Below are 19,111 nucleotides of genomic sequence, written 5' to 3' on the forward strand. Positions count from 1 at the left end.
CGTGCCTGATCATGTTCCGTACGTGACATGTCAAATACAATCGTAAGTCAAAGGTGTTGGTGCATAGACAGGATTTACAGAGTATCACTGATGAACTACGGCATGAGTCAGAATCCGATGAGAGCGAGGTAAACTTCAATGCATTTCGGCTATCTAAATGTTCTTCAACTGCCAGATAAGGTCTGGCGGCTGCAGGCGCAAGTCGACAGCCTCATGTCCCGGCTCAGGTCCAATCCGCAGCGTTCTTAGACTGTTCATCGAGACCAGGGCCTTGTCGACAAACCGCAGGGTGCTGACGCTGGTATCGAACAACACGGCACTTGGCCAGTCCCTGTGCGAGCAGAGCCCCACGCTCTCGCCAAACAGCCGGCACAGCTCGTGCTGGCGGGGGTCAACTCTGCCCCGTATGATATCGAAGACGAGCGCGCAGGGGTGCTGCTCGAGCTTGAGCGACAGCGAAGCCTTGTGGCCGTGCCAGGGGAGGCCAGCGGCGAGCGGCTGGCCGAGGCGACACTCGACAAGGTCCATCATCTGCCAGAACGCTAGCGCAAACTCGATCTGGAGCTGGCCTGATTGCTCCTGGAGCGCCCCCGAAACACTGCCAACGAGCTCAGTCAGGATCTGCACCGGCACCGTCTTCGTGCCGCGGATGCTGACGATCAGGCCGTCCAGGATCGCCTGGAAGCGCGGGCTGTTGAGCCTACCCATAGTCGCCTCTCCCAGGAGCAGGACGACGCCCATCTGCAGGCTGGCGATGTGTGATGGTAGGGCGTATGCCCCGAACGCAGTCGCCGCCAGGTCGGCAGGAAGACCGTTCCACGACCGGAGGATCGTCCATGCGGCGGGTGCGGCGTTCGCACAGCCGGTGCTGACCCCCTCGTAGATGGCCCTGACGAGGCTGCCAAACGCGACCTCTCCGTACCTGTACCCGGCCATGTCGGCGAGGAACACGGAGACACGGCGGCTGTTCTCGGTGTTCTCCCGTGCGCTCGCAGAGCTGGAGGCCTGCAGGCCCTGCAGGGTGTTCTCCAGGGACTTGATTGTGATCGCCCGCTCCTCGCTGGACTCTTGCTCTTTGGCCAGGTCTGCGACCGCCGTCTTGCGGGTTTCTCTGGCACGGTCGAGCTCCTCTGTCCTCTGCGCCAGCTGCTCCTTGGCAGTGGCGAGCCGGGTCTTGGTTTCGTCGAGCTCCGCCTTTTGGCCCAGGTCGTTGACAATCATCCTGGCCTCGCTGTCGATTAACTGGGAAGTCTTCTCGTCAATCGTTTCTTTCTGGGCATTGATGGTATGATCTTTGGTCTCGATGAGTCCCTCGAGCCTCTCGACATCATCACGCAGGCCTTCCTGCTCCAGCCGGCCGTTCTCGACTTGTTCTCTGAGCTGAGAGATCTGCGTATCGAGTCGCGTCACCGTGTTGGACACATCGCCAAGCTTGCATCTCATCTGCTTTAGCTCGACGTCCTTTTCTGCGAGGGCTGAGTCTGCTGCCTCTTTCCCGGCCATGGCCAGGTCGAGGTTCTTCTCTGAGGCCTCGAGCCTTGCCTCCCAGCCCTGAACTTCCTCCTCGAGCTGCGAAATCCTTGCGTCGGCCTCCTTGAGGTCGTCCGAGGAGGCAGCCATCTCCTTGTGGGAGTTGCGCAGCTGGTTGCGCTCCTCTCTCAACCTGGCCTCGTTTTGGCGGCTCCTGTTCAGGGAGGTCTCCTTTTCAGCAAGCATCTTGGTCTTCTGCTTGATTACTTCGTTTTTCTCACTGATGACCGCATCTTTCTCGACGAGATCCTCTGCCCACTGGTCCTTGGCTTCGGCCCTCTGTGCCTTGGCCTGCTCGAAGTACTTTTTGTAATCCTCCACACGGAGCCGGAGCCGCTCGTTTCTCCCCTCGTGCTTTTGGCAATCACTATAAGCCTTGCTAAGCTCCGAGTCCTTGCTGGAGATGTCGCTGCGCATCTTGCTGTTCTCAGACATCAGTTTATCAATCTGCTGCTGCATCAAGTCGCAGTCGACTTTGTGTTTGCGCGCCAGGTTGGCCTGTTCTTGAAGGTGCCTCTGCTCGTCCTCGCGGCGCGACTTCTCCGCATTGTCCAGGTCCTTGTCCAAGACGCTCACGGTGCCCAGCCTGCTATCCTGCGGCGTTGAGTTGGCATGGATCATATTGTTTAATTGACCATGCAGTCTCTTTACATTGGCGGCGTGTTTGGTCACGGTCTGTTCACTTGCTTTGAGGTCGACCAGGGCGGATTCTCTCTCCCGTCTGTACCTGGCGGCGCGGTTGCTCTCAGACTGCAGTGTCTGCACGAGGTTGTTGACATGGTCATGGAGTGAGGATAGCTCGTCTTGGTGCTCCTCGAGAGACTTCTCTGCGCCCGCCAGCCTCTGTAGCGTCTCGCGGTAGAGCTGCCTCTGTTTGTCGGCATCTTGCCTGTTCTTCTCAGAGCTGGTCTTCGCCTCTGTCGCGGCTCGGACAAACTTGTTGCATTTTGAGGTCTCCGTTTCACATTTCTCCTCGAGCAGTGCCACCTGCTGGCGGAGTTCTTCCAGCTGCTCACTGTCAACGTCACCGCTGGAGATCTGCGTCTGGCGGAACTCGACGAGGTCGCTCGCGAAGGCGTCCTTCAGGCTCGGGAACCCGTCAAGCACGGCAGGCAGGTCTGTGACGACAAGAGGGAGCAGCCTCAGCACGATCGCGCTGATGGTGGCCCTGTGGTCCGCGACGGCCGAGTGGGCTGCTGCGGGCGACGCCAACACGAGCGCCTGCATGGCCCTGAGGTTGCCATCGAGGTCCTGCTTGACCTCGTCGCACCTGCCCTCGAGCTCGTCCCTCATCTGCGTGATGCTCTCCAGGCGGGTAATGGCTTTTCGCAATCTGTCGATATCTGGGTAGCCAACCCGCGCGGCGAGGTCTTTGCCCTGCCCGAAGCCTTCTTCGAGCCGCCGCGCAATCTCCACGCCCTCTCTGAGCTTCTCTTCCGAGGCCGCGACGTTCTCAGAGACCTGGACGGCGGACACGAGCCCGGACGCAGGTTTGAACTTGTGTTGGTTCATTATGAGAAAAATAATTGAATTTGATGTATGCCCTTCACGTATTGTGATAATAATGATGAGTAACAATATTTTGAATAAGAATAGAGGATGCTGTGGGTGTGTCTCTCAAGACGCCTTTGCCTTCCTCATTACACTCAACGCGTGGGATGTCATAGGCGCTGGGGGTGGGCGTGAAACGAGCCTGCTTACCTAATCATAGCAACGCGAAGGGGGGCCACCACGGTGGTCTGTGCTGCGAAGCTCCACAGTTCATGCACATTTGTGACTTTTGCTGTTGGAAATAGTGTTGTGAGTAGCTTGAGGGAAGCATTGTTTATATTTCTGGTTAATTTGCTATTCATAACTGTGCTTGTCTTGGCATCACGGATCTCAGTCTGCATGCCTGTAGCTGGTGACGATTGCGGTCTGACTATGCCTTGCTTACTAAGCTAAACCGACCTCAAGCCAAAACATCGAATTCGCTAGCGATGGCTGTGGTATTATTCAAATTTCGAATTGCTGTCTGGATCATTCAGAGGAACATGTTCCTGTCGGTTCTAGTCTCGTACATGCGGTTTGGATAAGAGGGTGCGAGACAACGTAGAGTGGGTAAAGGTGGCATGTTTTGAAAGACTCAGTGCCTCTTCACCAGCGCCCTCCTCCCAGGTTCGAATAGATACATAGACAGATGAGGATAGCACAGTACTAATTGATTGATATTTCCGGGTCAAAATGTCCTTTACACGCGCGATTAGTCTGGTGTGTTGGGTGGGCTGCCTTGGAAGGCTCCCAGGGCTATGTTCTTCAGCTTTTGTTTGATGTGCAGGTAGAAACAGGTGTGATTTGAAGAAAAGCTTTGGGAATCGCCCTACAGAGTTATGCAAAGAGCTGCAATGCCACCAAACTGCCCCGCGGATCTCAAATCAACAAAGTCCATCCCCCGACAGACAACCCGTCGCGACAACACGCCATCACCAACCAAACCACCAATCAACCCACACACACACACACAAATACACACATACATACACATACAAAGTTAACTCTCGAATTTCCTCGATATGGCCTCGCACGGAGGCCGACCGACCGACAAGAATGCCGAAAAGTCGACAGACAGAGGCACGATAATTGCGCAAGAGGCGAAATGGCTCGAGAAAGCGATGGAGACATCGCAGGCTGAGGGAAAAGGGTACAAACACTACCGCCCCCTCACTCAAGAGTCTTTCGATAGACTGCGGAAGAACAGGGACAGTCTTGTCGAGGCATTGTGGTCCGACAACGACGAGGCTCAGGTTCAGAACCAGTGGGATCAGGACAAGGCTGCCAAGCCATTGGACAAGGCAAACCCGAAGGAGCAGTACTTGTGGAAGACATGCGCGAGGTTCCTGGGATGCCTGCCCACGGATCTCATAGGCTTCAAGCACCAGCTGGAGTACGACGCCAGGGAACAGCCGAGGCAGAATTGGACGCAGCACTTCTGCTCCCACCTGGTCACAATGATTGCCCACCCCATGTTCGAGAACGACCCCGCAAAAATTGCGCTGTCGATACACATGTCGGTGTGCGCCTACCAGGCCCGCGAGTGGAAGATCAGCAGGCACAGCGACCTGTTCCTCCTGAAGCTCAAGGAGGTGGCGGACCATGGCGAGAACAAGATGACTGGCTCGCAGCTCATCGACGCCGCTACCAAGGCCTGGAAGGCTGACTGGCCAGACAGCAGAGGCCTGCCGCCATGGGCCCAGCTCCTCCGTGCTGTCGTCCGGCAGCACGTTCAGACACCGCACGTGGATGCCGAATTCCCACTCAGGGTAAAGACGGAGCACCTGACAGCAGTCATACACTCCCTCGAGGAGATCAAGCATGGCAAGATGGTCATGTTCCACAGCACCAAGGTGTTTGAAAGGGCCCTCAGAGACATCCGTTCGACTGTCGACCTGCCGACCGACGACAAGAACCCCGTCAAGACATTGTTTGACGAGGGCATGTTGCACAACCGCAGGCTGGAGGTACTTGCTGCTCGCTTTCCCGACGACGACGATATTGCACGGCGTGTATATCGCAGTCTCCCGCGATTGGCATCTCCTCCTCCGCAAGCTCGTGTTCCTCCCGCGCAGGCCCCGGCGGGCCAAGGCGAGGCGTCCTCGCAGCCTAACCGCGCGCCGAAGAGGGGCCGCGGGCGACCACGAAAGGTTCGTGAGCCTGATGCCGGTGATGCGGGATCACTTGCTGCTCCGGAGGATCCAGCCCCCAAGAGTAAGGTTGGACGACCGCGAAAGGCCCGGGCAGCCGAATCAACAAAGACTCCTCGAGCTTCGAGATCCTCTCGAAAAGGGGTAAGGGACTTTGTCCGTTCCGACTCGGAATCCGACGCGGCACCCGACTCGGATTCCAACGATGGAGACGATCTGCCTCAGGCCCCGGCCATTGAAAAGCGCATCAAACGGACGAGTCTGGGCAAACATGCACGCTTCAGCCCATTGCCTTCAACATCTGAGCGCGAGGAAGATCAGCCACTTGATGTGGAAGAAACCGACACCGTCCGGGAGAAGCGGCCCGGACGAGCAGCCGCAAAGCGGTATCGCTCGTCCTTCTTCGAAGCGGAAGAGGACCCATTCGAGGCGGAAGGTGTCAGCCCGTCAAATCCTGCAGATGATGCAGACACGCGGAAGAACCGGCCCTTCGTGGCATTTGACTTGTACAAATACAGCCTGAACAAGTCCACGGTGCCGCATCACTCGGCTGGCGTCACCGACGGCGGCGGCGGCATTGCATGGGACGATCAGGCGGGAGACGCGCTCTCAGGATTCAATGATGACGTGAGCGACCCCCTGCCTGCAGCTGCGTCTCAGCTCTCCATCCCGCCGTCCGAAAATGATGTTGTAGATGGTATTGGGGACCTGCCAATCGACGATGGCGGATACTCAAAATTTGCGGGCGACATGACCGTTGATGGGGCGCAGGATCAGCTGCCTCGTAACGCCTCTCTGACTCGGCCTATCTTCTCAGGCGTGCCCTCAGACTTGGGGGTATCACGAGGTGTAAACTCGGAGGCTGGTTCCAGGCCGCATACCTCACACTCCAATGAGCTTGGAACTGAAGGAGTGCACGATGGGCCCGACGCGAACAGCGCCGCCTCCTCTGCAGCCAGCCCTCAGCCACCGCGAGCGCCGGAAACTGAGATGGGCGTGGGACCTGCCCGCGATTCATCGCAAGTTCCGCCCAACGAGCTTGACAAAGAGCAAGCGCGTGGTTCAAACGGTGCCGTATCCCCTGCCGCAAGTCTTCTGCCGGCCCAAGCGCCGGAAAGTGACGACGACATAAGGTTCACTCGGGAGCCGATGGACAACTGGGACGAGGAGGATGAGAGACCCCGCGTCGTTGTCCCGGCCACCATGGACATACTGTCCAACGTGACTCCGCTCGAAAGAGCAATGGAGGACACGGGATACGTAGGATTCCCTTAAGTGGATACTTCATATAGTTAATTCTAATTTGGAATTTGGACTAAGAGCTCCTCCCTGCCGTCGGTACTCTGCTCGAATGCCCCGGCCTCAGTGCCGGTATACTGGCATTGCTGTTGGTTGTTGTTTCCGAAAAGACCGTAGTAATCGAGGTGTTGATGCGTGTCGTGTCCCGAAGAGTCTACTATTAGCGTTTGTGATGCTGTTCTCACCAAAGCCGGTGTTGATCTTGAGGTTGGCATCCAGTTCCCATTCTGCTGGCCCCGAATACGTGACATGAGTTGTGCAAGGGCAGAAAGCTACTAGATTAACAGAGTTGCTTGTCTACTGTGATGATTAATTACATGAGGAGCTCGAACTGGTGAGAAAGGGAAAACAGTCCATGTGTGTGCTGCAGAATTGCTGTGCCCCTCCACCAGGCAGACCACAGAAAAACCTTACAGTGGCGCAACCTTTTTCTTCTTTTTTTTTCTTTCGCAAAGCTCCCAATTGAATTGTTCCACAACGCGAACGATACCATCAACCCAGCTTCATCTGGGAATAGTGCGACAAAAATTCTCACGTTTCAACACGTCTTGTTTTCACAATGTCCGCCCGAATGAGCGGCGACTACGTCTCGTTCTCAGTAGGAGAGAACGGCAAGAAATACGGCGTGGATGCAAGGGTTTACTCGAAGGTCTCCCCATCTCTGGGGGCAATGCTCAAGGAAAAGTTGGCAGAAGCTACAGAGAGCGCTGCTGACTGGTCCTACGTGGACGTGCCCACCTTTGAGCGCTTCACGATGTGGGTGAGGACAGGCCTTTACCTCCCGCCAGAGCCCAAGACCGATCGCCGCAGGGACTTGGCAAAGCTGGGCCCTGAGCATGGACCAGAGCACCCTCTGAGGGGCTTGGGCAATTGGGGCGAGCGACTCGGGTCTTGTGCCTTCGATTTCCATGTCTGCCCGGACTGCAGATCGACCGAGACGTCTAGGTCTGGTGAGGACCACTACAGGTGCTGGCACTGTCGATCAGAGTTCGACCTGCAGTGTCAAAGCTGCAATGCGCAAATGTCGAAAGGGCTGCAGACGCTCGTGGGACAATTCATCGACGCCGTGGAGGTCAGATACCCTTTCACCGGTCATGTCAAGCTCTCATGCCGCTGGAACAGGGACGCCACTGAAGACCACACAGAGGTCTTCCTGTGCCACGCCCACATGTACATCCTCGCTGATGTCTGGGACATTGAGAAGCTGCGCGAGCGCGCTCTATATGAGCTGCATATGGCTCTGACGCGTTTCATTATCTACCCAGCACGCATTGGTGACTTGATCACTCTCGCAGAATATGTCTTTGATTACACCTTGCCCGAAGATGCAATGTATCAGATGCTGGTCATGTACCTGAGCTGTATTTGGGGGGAGATCTCCCATTTTCAAGGGCCGGACGTTATTTTGGATGATCGCAAGGTAGCTCGAGGCATTCTTGAGACAATCGTAACGTTTAGCACTCCTGAATGAAAATCGTTGAACTATGTTAATTTGCCACAATGAGATACTTAAGAAAAGTGATAATTATGAATCTCACTTACCATTACTGTAAGGGAGTTTTAAATAAAACTTTATTTTGTTAATAAACTAGAATGTAAATATAAATAGAATTTTATTCTATGTATTTATATATATAAATAGAATTATTAAATTTTATTTATATTATTATATTAATACTATATAAATATAAATACTTTTAATATATTTATATATATAAATAAATATAATTTTAAACTATTTATATAATATTAAATTAATTTAATATAAATAAAAATGTTTCTAGTATATTTATATATATAAATATAGTTAATTTATTTCTATTTATATACTTAAGTATATATATAAATTATAATAATTACAGCTAGTTCCTAGCTAATAAACTTAATAAGCAGGTTTATATTTAAGAAATATTTAAAATAATAATATTTTAAGCAATATATAATAATAGTAAATTAAAAGCTTTATAGCTATTTTAAATAAATATTTAAATTAACTACTAAAAAGCTATTTTAAGCTAATACTATTTATTAGTAATAAGTATAATCTATATAGTTTATTTTTTTAGCTAAAGTAATAAAAGTATTACTTTTAATAGCTTACTTAAAGCATTACTTATTTAAAGTAGTAAAAGCATTAAATTATTTAAATTATCTAAAATAAAGTATTATTTTAATTATTTTAATTATCCTTTTGCTTTATTATATAACCTACTTCTATTATATAGTAAATCCTTTTAAGCTTACTTTATTAGCCTATAAAGTTTATTTGCACTTTTAAAAAACTAATAGTACTCTTTTAATTTTATTTCTATTATATTTATAATATTATTCCCCTTTTTTATTACTTTTTTATCCTTAAAAAACTTAAATAAATCCTTTTCTCTTTTATTTCCTTTTATATATTTATTATATTTATTTTACTAATAATTATATTATTGCATATAAAAAAACTGCATTTTAAAAAATTAAATTAATATAATTAATTATTCATATTTATTAAATTATTAAGCTTTAAAGTTATACCTTATTTATTTTATTTTATAAAAAAGTAGTTTTATTAAATAATAAAGGGTATTTCTTATTATTTTACTTATATTAAATAAAGTAAAAAGTATAATAGCTTTAAAATACTAATAAATACTTATAAGTTTTAGTTTTCCTTATTTTTCTATTTTCTTTTTTTTAATTATTCCTTTAATATTTTAAATTATTATAAAAAAAAAGAAATTATATTTTTAAAAGTTTAAAGCCTAAAAAGCCTTATATAAAGCTTATTATTAAGTAAGTAAAATAATAGCTTATTTAAATTATTTATATTATTAAAAGGAGTCTTTAATCTATTATAAAGCTAATTTAATAAATAAAAGTTTAGCTACTTTAAATATATCTAAAAAAGCTAATTATATTAAAGCTATTAACTAAGTTATAGCTAAAAAATTTAAAACTATTTTTAATATTTAATAAAATAAGAGTTTTAGCATTATAAATTAGGGTTTTATAATAAAATCTGCTAATATAGATTTTTCTAACTAGTTATTTAATAATATATTTAAAATACTTTTTAATAGTTTATTAAATTTTAAATAAGTTCTTATAAATTATCTTTATTACTATAATTCTCTTATTTAACTAAGTATTCTATTATTTTCTTATATATTTAATAATTTAAAATATATTCTACTTTATATTTTAGTTTATAATTATTAAGCTTAATATTAATAACTAGTATTATATTAACTAATATAAGTTTTAATATAAAAATATAAAAAATTAGGTAAATTTTTATTCTTTTTAATAATATAAGTTTATAATTTATTTTTAATATTTTTTTTTTAATTTTAAATAGTTTAATTTTTTTAAAATTAAGTTTATTACTAGGTTGCTTAATTTTAATTTATTTTTTATAAAATAAGTAAACTATATCTTCCTTTTTAAAAGTTAATTTTTTTAACTTTTATTAATTTACTTATTTTATTATATATTTTTAAATAAATCCTAAATTTACTATAATTTTTTTATAAATATTTTTAATTTATTTTATATAGTTAATAACTTATAATACTTTTATATTAAAAATTAGGTATTAATAAATATTTAGATTAAATCTATAATTAGTATAAAATAGTAAAATATTAATAATATATATATCTATACTATTATATATAAATTATACTAATAATAGTAATAGTACTTAATTATTTTATTAATAGTTAATATAGTAGTATATATATTATTTTAATATTTAGTTAAGTTATTTTATTTACCTATCTATTTATAGATATACTATTATTAAAAGTTTATATTTAGCTTCTAATTATTTTATTAAAAAAAACTAAAAGTTTAATATAAATAGTTTATTTTAGTTAAATATAATTTTATTTAGCAACTTATATTAGCTAATAATTATTTTAAAAAATATATAAGCAAGTTTTTCTATTATACTAGCTTCCTTATAAAGTATAAAATATATATACTTTATAAATCTATTTACTATAACTAAAATACTATTATAATTAACTTTTATTATTAATTCCTTAAATAAGGAAAGCTTAATAATAAAATTTAAGCTAATTAATTTTTATAATTTATTTAATATTAATAATAGTTATAATAGCCTATATAGCTTATATTTTATAAGCTTACTTTTATTATAAAGGTTATATTTATTAATAACTTAAGCTACTTTTTATTTTATATTAAAAAAATTCTAATATTATTTTAGCTTTAAGTATATAGCTTAAATACTTTAATAGCTATATATTAATACTTTATAAAGTTTTTTAATAACTTCTTTTTAAAAAGCTGCTAAAAAGTAATATTTTTCCTTATAAAATAAGGTTTTATTTATATTTTATAGCTACTTTTTTTTATTATTTAAAATATTTTTATAGCTTTATTTTACCTAATTAAGTTAGTTTATAGCAAATTATACTTAATAAGCTGCTATAATTTATTACTTTAGTAAATTATTTTTTAATTAGTTTATAGTAAACTGCCTTTTTAAATACCCTATACCTAAGCTTTTATCTAAATTTTTATAAAATACTATATAAATTTTAAATAAAACCTCCTATTAATAGTTTAACTATTTATTAAAAATATTTACTTTTCTATTTTTAAATCTCTTTTAATATATAATTTTAATATTAAACTATAAAAAGTATTCTAATTATTAAATTTACTATTTATTAAATTCCTTAATAATTATAAAGTATACTAAATTTTTATAATTTATAAATACTTATATTTAGTATTTTATTTTAATTAAATAATATTTTTATTTTTTAAATATTTTAATAATTACTATTAATTCCTTATTATATATTAAATAGTTTAATTTAAGTTTATTAAGTTTTTACAAAAAAAATATAATAAAGTAAAATTATTTTTATTTATTATATTATCCTAATTCTCCTTTAATAATAAAATTTAAAGTATTAGTACCTATATTATAAACCTTTTTAAAATCTACTTTTATAAATATAAATTTTAAAAAAACTTATTCCTTAATTTTATTAAATATATTTTATTTTTCTTTTCCTTATTTAAAAAGTTAATTCTTTCTAATAAAGTTAATTAATAATATAAATAACTCTTTATAATTCTTAATATATTATTAATAAAAGTTAATATAACCTTAAAAGCTTTTAACTTTTTTAATATTAGTTAAGGTTAACTAATCTTTAATTACTATAATTTTAAAAACCTATATTTTAATTTCTTTTAATTAAATTATATATTTAAAAAAGTTAACTTTTTATATATAAAAATAACTTTTTTTTAATTTTATTAAAAGTTTAATATTTTAAAAAATCTAAAAAACTTAATATATATATTACTTATATTATTTAAACATTTTTAAAAAGATTAAAATATTATTTAAATAAACTATTATAAAATAGTTAAAATATTCCTATAAAATATTATTAATTATTACTTAAAAAAAAGTAAGTATATTAATAAAGCTAAAAAATATAACTAAATATTTAAAATAACTATACCTTATTTTAAAAGCAGTTTTTTATTTTTTTTTATATTTTATTTTAATAAGGTTATAAGTACTTTTAAAATTTAATATTATAAATTATTATATTTTTTAAAATCTATTATATAATTTTTTAATAAATAAAAAAAGGTATTAATTTTTAATTATAATTTTATTAAGCTATTAATAATTTATATAAAAGTATAGCTTTCTATTTTTCTTAAATATAAAAAAAATAAAATAGCTTATAAATAATATAAATAATTAAATATATTCCTTTTTTAAGTTATTATTAAAGTATTTTTATAATATTTTAAGCTATTTTTTATTAAAATTATAGATTTTATAAAACTTAAAATAACTTTTTTTTTTAAAGATATTTTATAATTCTATTAATTATACTTAAATAGTTTAATATTAAGTATTATTTAAAATAGCTTTAAATATTTCTAGTACTTTTTTAAAATCTATTTTAAGTTATTTATTTTTTTCTATTATTATATAAAATAAATAAACTTTTTAAATAGCAGCTATATTATTTTATAATATACTAAATATTATTATTTTTATATTTATTATAAAATTCCTTTTAAAAATATAACTATAATTCCTAAAATTTTTAATAAATAATATATTTATTTAAATATTATTTAAATTTCCTATATTTACTACTATACTATTTAAGCTAACTACTTTATTTTTCCTTTAATTTATAATAAACTAAAATACTATTACTATTTATTTAACTTATTTAAAAAGTTAGCTATTCCTACTTTAATAACTAAATCCTTTTTTTATTTTTAAAAAGGTTTACTATATAAATCTATATAAGCGCTAGTATTATAGCTATTTTTAAAAACTAAATTTATTCCTTTATCTTTAATTTTCCTATTTATTAATTAATTTTAATAAATTTAGCTAATAGTTTAATTAATTTAAAAATTATTTTTTCTAAACTATAAAATCCCTAATATAATTTTATATTTTACTATATTTATAATATTAAACTAAATAATTTCTTTATAATTATTAAAAATAACTAATAAATAATTAATCTTTATATTAATAATCCTATTTTTATAAAATACCTTTTATCTATTAATAATATTAAATATATAAAATTCCATTTTCTATTACTATAATATTTTATATTAGTTTACTACTACTAATAATATAAAATTTCTTTATACTTTACTATTTAAAAGTACTATAAAGGGTTATTATCTAATCTATAATATAATTTTTATATACTTATATTTTTTAATATTTATTATATAAAAAAACCTTTTTATATTAATTAAAACTAATTAAAGCTTATTTAAACTTAGCCTTAATTATTTTTTATTATCTAATCTTTTATTAAAATTTTCTTAATTTATTAAATAGCTCTTTATATAAGCCTTTTTACTACCCTTAATACTTATACTATAATAATAAAATCTTTTAATATTATATTTTTTTTATTAAATAATAAAACTATATTAAATTAGTAATATTAATACTAATTCTAAAATTTTAATTTAAAATATATTTAATAATTAATTTATAAATAATACTTTTATAATCTAAAGTTTTATAAGTAATATAAAAAATAATCTATCTAAAATTTAAAAATTATATATCCTTAGCTTAAAAAGTATTATTAAATACTCTAATATTATAATTCCTTTTACTTATAAAGCCTTACTATTTCTATTATACTTAGCTATTTAAAAAAAAAATCCTTTTTAATTTTACTTATATAATATATCCTATATTTATTAAAAATATATAAAGCTTATAAAATTTCCTTATAATTTAAATACTAATAATATATTTAAAAGTTATTATTAAAAAAATGCACTAATAATAATATAAAAAGTTTTTTATAAACTACTAATATTACTATACTTTTATTCTATTCTAAAATTACAATTTAAATAATACTAATATTAAATACTATAAAGAATACTTTACCTATCTATTTATAAAGGTTTTAATTTTTTAAATTTAAAAATATTATTTAGTTAATATTAACTATAATTATAAATAGCTTCTATTTTACTATTATAAAAGTCTTTTAGCTTTTAAGCGCTTTTAAAAACTATTCTAATACTTTTTTACTTAAAAAGTATATATTATAGTTATTATTATAATATACTATTTAGCTTATAAACGCATAATTTTCTATAAGTTTTTTAATAGCTAAATTAGCCTATTATTACTTTAATATTAGTTTCCAATTATCTTTTTTTTTACTTTAGTAATCTTATATAAAATATCCTTTCTTATTATAATTATAGCATTTAATATCTTTTCTAAATTTCTTTTAAATAATATTAAGTTTTATTAAGCTTAAATACTACTTACTAACTATTATTTATAATTAATATTATTTTTTAAAGCTTAGCTTATTTTACTAATAAAAAAAATATATTAAATCCTACCCCTTTTTTTTAAATTTACACTTATAAATTTAATTATTAATTTAAATAGCTAATTTTATATATTAAATAAAATTATTTAATTAATCTAATTTAAATAATTTATCTTTTACTTTATTTTTTAACTTATTATAAAATATAAAGATTTTTATAATATTAATATAGTTAACTCTAATATAAATTTAATAAAACTTTATAATATAAGTTATAATAAATTCCTTTTAATATAATCTTATAAATTCCCTTTTTATTTACTATTCCTTATTTAAATTTTAAAAAAATAACTTAAAAGTAAGCTTATAATTTTTAAAATTACTAAAAATATTCTAAATTTTTTACTTATATTATTTAAACTTATTTTTTTTAAAAAAATTTATAAAATAAAATTTAAACTATATTAAAGCCTATTCTTTTAAAAAAAAAGCTATATATATAACTTATTCTCTATTAAACTAATTATTAAAGCTATAAAAGCACTAATAAGCCTTAATCTAAATAAAATAAGCCTATAATTATTCTAAAAAACTATTATAAAGGGTTAAATTAATAAGCTTAATAAATTCCTTAAATTTAATTAAAATATTAATAATATTAATAATACTTTAAAATATTTTAACTTTAACCTTAAATTTTTTTACTTTATTATTTTAACTAGCTTATCCCTAAATATAAATATAAAGGTTTTTAATTTCCTTAACTATTTTAAAATATTAAGCCTATAAAAATTCAAAATTATTATTATTTAGCTTCTATTAAAGGTTTTTTTAAATATAGCTAAAAAATATATTAAAATAAAAATAATAATTATATAAATTATTATTTAAAGTTTATATAAAATATTTAAATAAAAGCAATTAAAATATAACAATTATAGCTAATTCCTAACTAATAAACTTAATAAACAAATTTATATTTAAAAAACATTTAAAATAATAATATTTTAAATAATATATAATAATAATAAATTAAAAGCTTTATAGCTATTTTAAATAAATATTTAAATTAACTATTAAAAAGCTATTTTAAGCTAATATTATTTATTAATAATAAATATAATTTATATAATTTATCTTTTTAACTAAAGCAATAAAAGTATTACTTTTAATAGCTTATTTAAAATATTGCTTATTTAAAATAATAAAAGCATTAAATTATTTAAATTATTTAAAATAAAGTATTACTTTAATTATTTTAGTTATCCTTTTACTCTATTATATAATCTACTTTTATTATATAGCAAATTCTTTTAGGCCTACCCTACTAGCCTATAAGGTTTATCTACGCTTTTAAGGGACTAACAATACTCCCCTAATTCTATTCCTATTACATTTGTAACATAAATAAAAACAGTTAATATATATTTATATATATAAATACTGTTAACTTATTTATATTTATATTTTTATATATGAAATTCTTCTTGTGTTTTATTTTTTTCTCATTAATCACTTTATCCCAATTCACATCCAGACCTCACCCCTCATGCAACACCCACACCAACAACCATCACTGTCAACAACACCTTCTCTACCGTTATAACAGACAACATGAATCAGTACTCAATACTCTTCGAAGAGATCGCGCCTGATAGGCCGTATCTACAGATCATCTCTGGCGTGTGCTCCGAGTCGGGCCTCGACCGTGTCGAGGGCTCCGTCTCAGCACTGGTTCAGTGGCTGCGGGGCCAGGAGGAACATGTCACTGCCGTCTACTTACTGCCAACGAGCACAGACGCGGACATCGTCATGGCGCACCTCAGTTCAAACGACGAACTGGACCCTTCGATTGTGAGTAGACGACCCAGCCCAGCACATGTGCTCATCACATCCTGTCAGGACTTTCTGATAGATGAGCTGGTGGGTGAAATCCTCGCCGCTGAAAACGTGGTCGTTGTCGTCAACCTCGACCGCGGCATAGTCAACTCGCACATGGCGGCCATGGCCACAACCATCTTCTCAAATTTAAAGCCCAGAGACCAGACGAATATGCGCATGTTCGCGCTGATCACCCTCTCGCACGAGAATCTTTCAAAACCTGGGGCTACACAGATACTTGATCCCGAGCTTGTCTACCGTGCGGTGCGACGTGGAGGCTGGCAAGTCTCACAACACACCTTCACGCTCAAAGTTGAACGGGGCCAGGATAGCTGGTCTATGCGTACCAAGCAAAAGCCAGGTACCGAACAGTTCGACCGGGCCCAGAGGGCGAATGCGCTCAACCAGCTGCAGGAGGTGTTTCAAAGGGACACGCAGAAGAAAGAGGCTTCGAGCTACAAGACAGTGCTGCTGATGAGCCAGGGGCGGTTCCGGAGGCTCGTAGCCTCCATCACATTCGTCAAAGTCAGGGCCTCCTTTATCCACGGTGGGACACCCGCCACACAGGTCAGGAGGGTCCTCGAGGACCAGCAGCCGGGCTTCGTCGTCATTGGTATCTCCACGGAGGTCGGCATCCTGCCCCGTATCCCCGGCCTGAGGACGGTCATCGCTGATTTCTACGCCGACCGGTTCGATTTCGATGATGCCGTGGGCCATTCGGTAGCCCATGAGAAAGATGCCTTCTTCATTCGCACGGAGCAACTGCTTGATGTCGTCAATGGGTCCTCGGACGTGAATATCGTCACCTTGTGTCTCGACAAGGAGGTCAGTCCGACGATGCTGCGACAGATCCCAGCACATCATACGGGGGAGATGTTCCACCTGATCATGAGGGTGGCGGCGATATGCCCTGAGTTGCCCTTGCTGCATGTGCCCTGCCTGGTGCTCCCAGATGAGCTCCCCCGGTTCTATGAGCGCCTGAGGCGTCTCCACATGTGGGGCCTCGTCAAGCTCAGCGGCTGGAACCACAACTGCATGATCTCCCTCGGTGGCCCGAGGGCTCAGCTGATGGGCGAGCTGGCTCAACATGAAACCAACATCCACAGCCTGAACCTCCTGGCCAGCGCAATGTACGGTGGAACAAAGATGTCCATCAAGGAGCGGCGTGTACTTGTGTGGCTTGCTGCGATCATCGCGCATGGTCCATCAGCCGTCCTCGTCCACCCAGACAAAGACACTCGCTACTCCGAGGAGAAGGTGGGAGGTGGTTCTGTTCCTCCCATCGGCCGAAGGGGTGAGATTTGGTCGGCTTTCCTGGGAATGTGTTACTTCTACACCAACAAGACCTCCGCAGCCAAGACGCCATATGCGGTCGACGAGGCCGAGGCCCAGCAGGTGCTGGAGAGGATCCGATGGTGGCTGGACTCCGCTCAACTTACCGAACCTGAGGAAGATTCTACAGATGCGGGACAGCTTTCGCACGGCGAGATCGCGCTCATCGACCGAGAGCTTGTCCGGGCCTTCATCTACAACATTTGCATGTACGACAAGGTCACCCACAGGCTGGTGGATCTCCTCTCAGAGAAGGAGATCCGGCTTGACTCAGTGGCTCGGCCGAACCTGGAAGCCCATGGCGGCATGACAGACGAGAAGGTCGTGTTTGCAGTCTACACTCAGCTGGAAAAGCTATCTGCCGATTATGGCGCAAGGAACCTCACCGTGGTGTCCCACGATGCAGTGTACACCGAGCTGCTACGCATTGCACCTCGAGCAAGTGTTCGGCCGGGGCAGTCTCCTATCGACTTGGACATTCTCCGCCCAAGGACTGCGCCAGTTTTGGCCCCAACGGCGGGCGAGCCCCTGGCACCCGAGGCCGATGAACCTGCGGGAGTGTCAAATGACAACTTCCCAGTGCAGAAGAGTCGGCAGTTCAAGTTGGGCTATGGCGACCAGCTTGTCATTGACAACTATTATCGCTATAGCTAGATATTAGGAAAAGTTTAGTTAGAGAAATACACATCATTCAACCATTCGAATTTCCAAGTCTCGATTATGTAAAGATCACAACTGGGTTTATGTTCAGGGGGCCGGTCAAGGTGGTGAAACTTTGAGGCAATGTGTGATAATAGTTGATCGAGAGCTCCACAGCTATCCAGGGTGGATACTTAGATTGACTGTGTATAAGCTGTCCTAAGCTAATGCTATCCACTGGCGACGAGGGTGATCTGTATCGTCCAACTCTCCAGCCTGGCTTGCTAGGTTTCTGGATGATGTCTCGCGGTTTGAACGACTTAAGTAACTCTGGGCTACTCTGGCTCATTCAGCTTATCCTCAAGCCCAATGATCCACATAATTCTCCTTTGGTAAGCGGCTTAGTTGCGTGATTTATAGCTTGCTTAAGCTCTATTTACTTATATAACCTGTTATGCTAGTTGAAAAGGTATTGTTTTTTATCTACTAATTTTCTTTTATCTTATTTTTAATTTAAAAGTAATAAATTATTAAAAACATTTTAATATATAAATAAAATTATTTTATACTTATTTATATATTTAATATACTAATTATATTATAAAATATAAATAAAATTATTTTATACTTATTTATATATATAAATACTATAATATTAAATATTTTATTTTTATTTTTATTAAAATAATTAAATAATATATATTAATATATAAATATATTTATTTTATATTTATTTATATATATAAATATTAAAATATAAATAAAAATATAAATAAAGTTTTTTTATTTATATTTTAATATTTTATTTATATATATATATAAATAAAAAATGTATTTATTTATATATTAAAATTAATATTAAATTTAATATATAAATAAATATATTTTTTATATTTTTTATATATATAA

General features: G+C 36.6%; 5 protein-coding genes across 5 annotated transcripts; 3 read left to right on the plus strand and 2 right to left on the minus strand.

The window, feature by feature from the left end:
• Nucleotides 1-153: 153 nt before the first annotated feature.
• J7T55_004459 (uncharacterized protein) lies at nt 154-3,042 on the minus strand (the record flags this gene model as incomplete). Its single annotated transcript, XM_053132114.1, has 1 exon — nt 154-3,042. The coding sequence occupies one exon, from the start codon at nt 3,040-3,042 to the stop codon at nt 154-156; it is 2,889 nt and encodes a 962-aa protein (XP_052990072.1).
• Nucleotides 3,043-4,082: 1,040 nt separating this feature from the next.
• J7T55_004460 (uncharacterized protein) lies at nt 4,083-6,485 on the plus strand (the record flags this gene model as incomplete). The annotated part of the gene is made up of 1 exon (XM_053132115.1): nt 4,083-6,485. One exon carries the CDS (start codon nt 4,083-4,085, stop codon nt 6,483-6,485), a length of 2,403 nt encoding a protein of 800 aa, XP_052990073.1.
• A 23-nt stretch (nt 6,486-6,508) lies between these two features.
• On the minus strand, nt 6,509-6,724 carry J7T55_004461 (uncharacterized protein; the record flags this gene model as incomplete). Its single annotated transcript, XM_053132116.1, has 1 exon — nt 6,509-6,724. One exon carries the CDS (start codon nt 6,722-6,724, stop codon nt 6,509-6,511), a length of 216 nt encoding a protein of 71 aa, XP_052990074.1.
• Nucleotides 6,725-7,068: 344 nt separating this feature from the next.
• J7T55_004462 (uncharacterized protein) lies at nt 7,069-7,980 on the plus strand (the record flags this gene model as incomplete). Its single annotated transcript, XM_053132117.1, has 1 exon — nt 7,069-7,980. The coding sequence occupies one exon, from the start codon at nt 7,069-7,071 to the stop codon at nt 7,978-7,980; it is 912 nt and encodes a 303-aa protein (XP_052990075.1).
• Nucleotides 7,981-15,964: 7,984 nt separating this feature from the next.
• On the plus strand, nt 15,965-18,217 carry J7T55_004463 (uncharacterized protein; the record flags this gene model as incomplete). The annotated part of the gene is made up of 1 exon (XM_053132118.1): nt 15,965-18,217. One exon carries the CDS (start codon nt 15,965-15,967, stop codon nt 18,215-18,217), a length of 2,253 nt encoding a protein of 750 aa, XP_052990076.1.
• Nucleotides 18,218-19,111: the final 894 nt, after the last annotated feature.

This window comes from Diaporthe amygdali, assembly GCF_026229845.1.
Source record: "Diaporthe amygdali strain CAA958 chromosome Unknown NODE_29_length_634662_cov_65_424859, whole genome shotgun sequence".
NCBI lineage: Eukaryota > Fungi > Ascomycota > Sordariomycetes > Diaporthales > Diaporthaceae > Diaporthe > Diaporthe amygdali.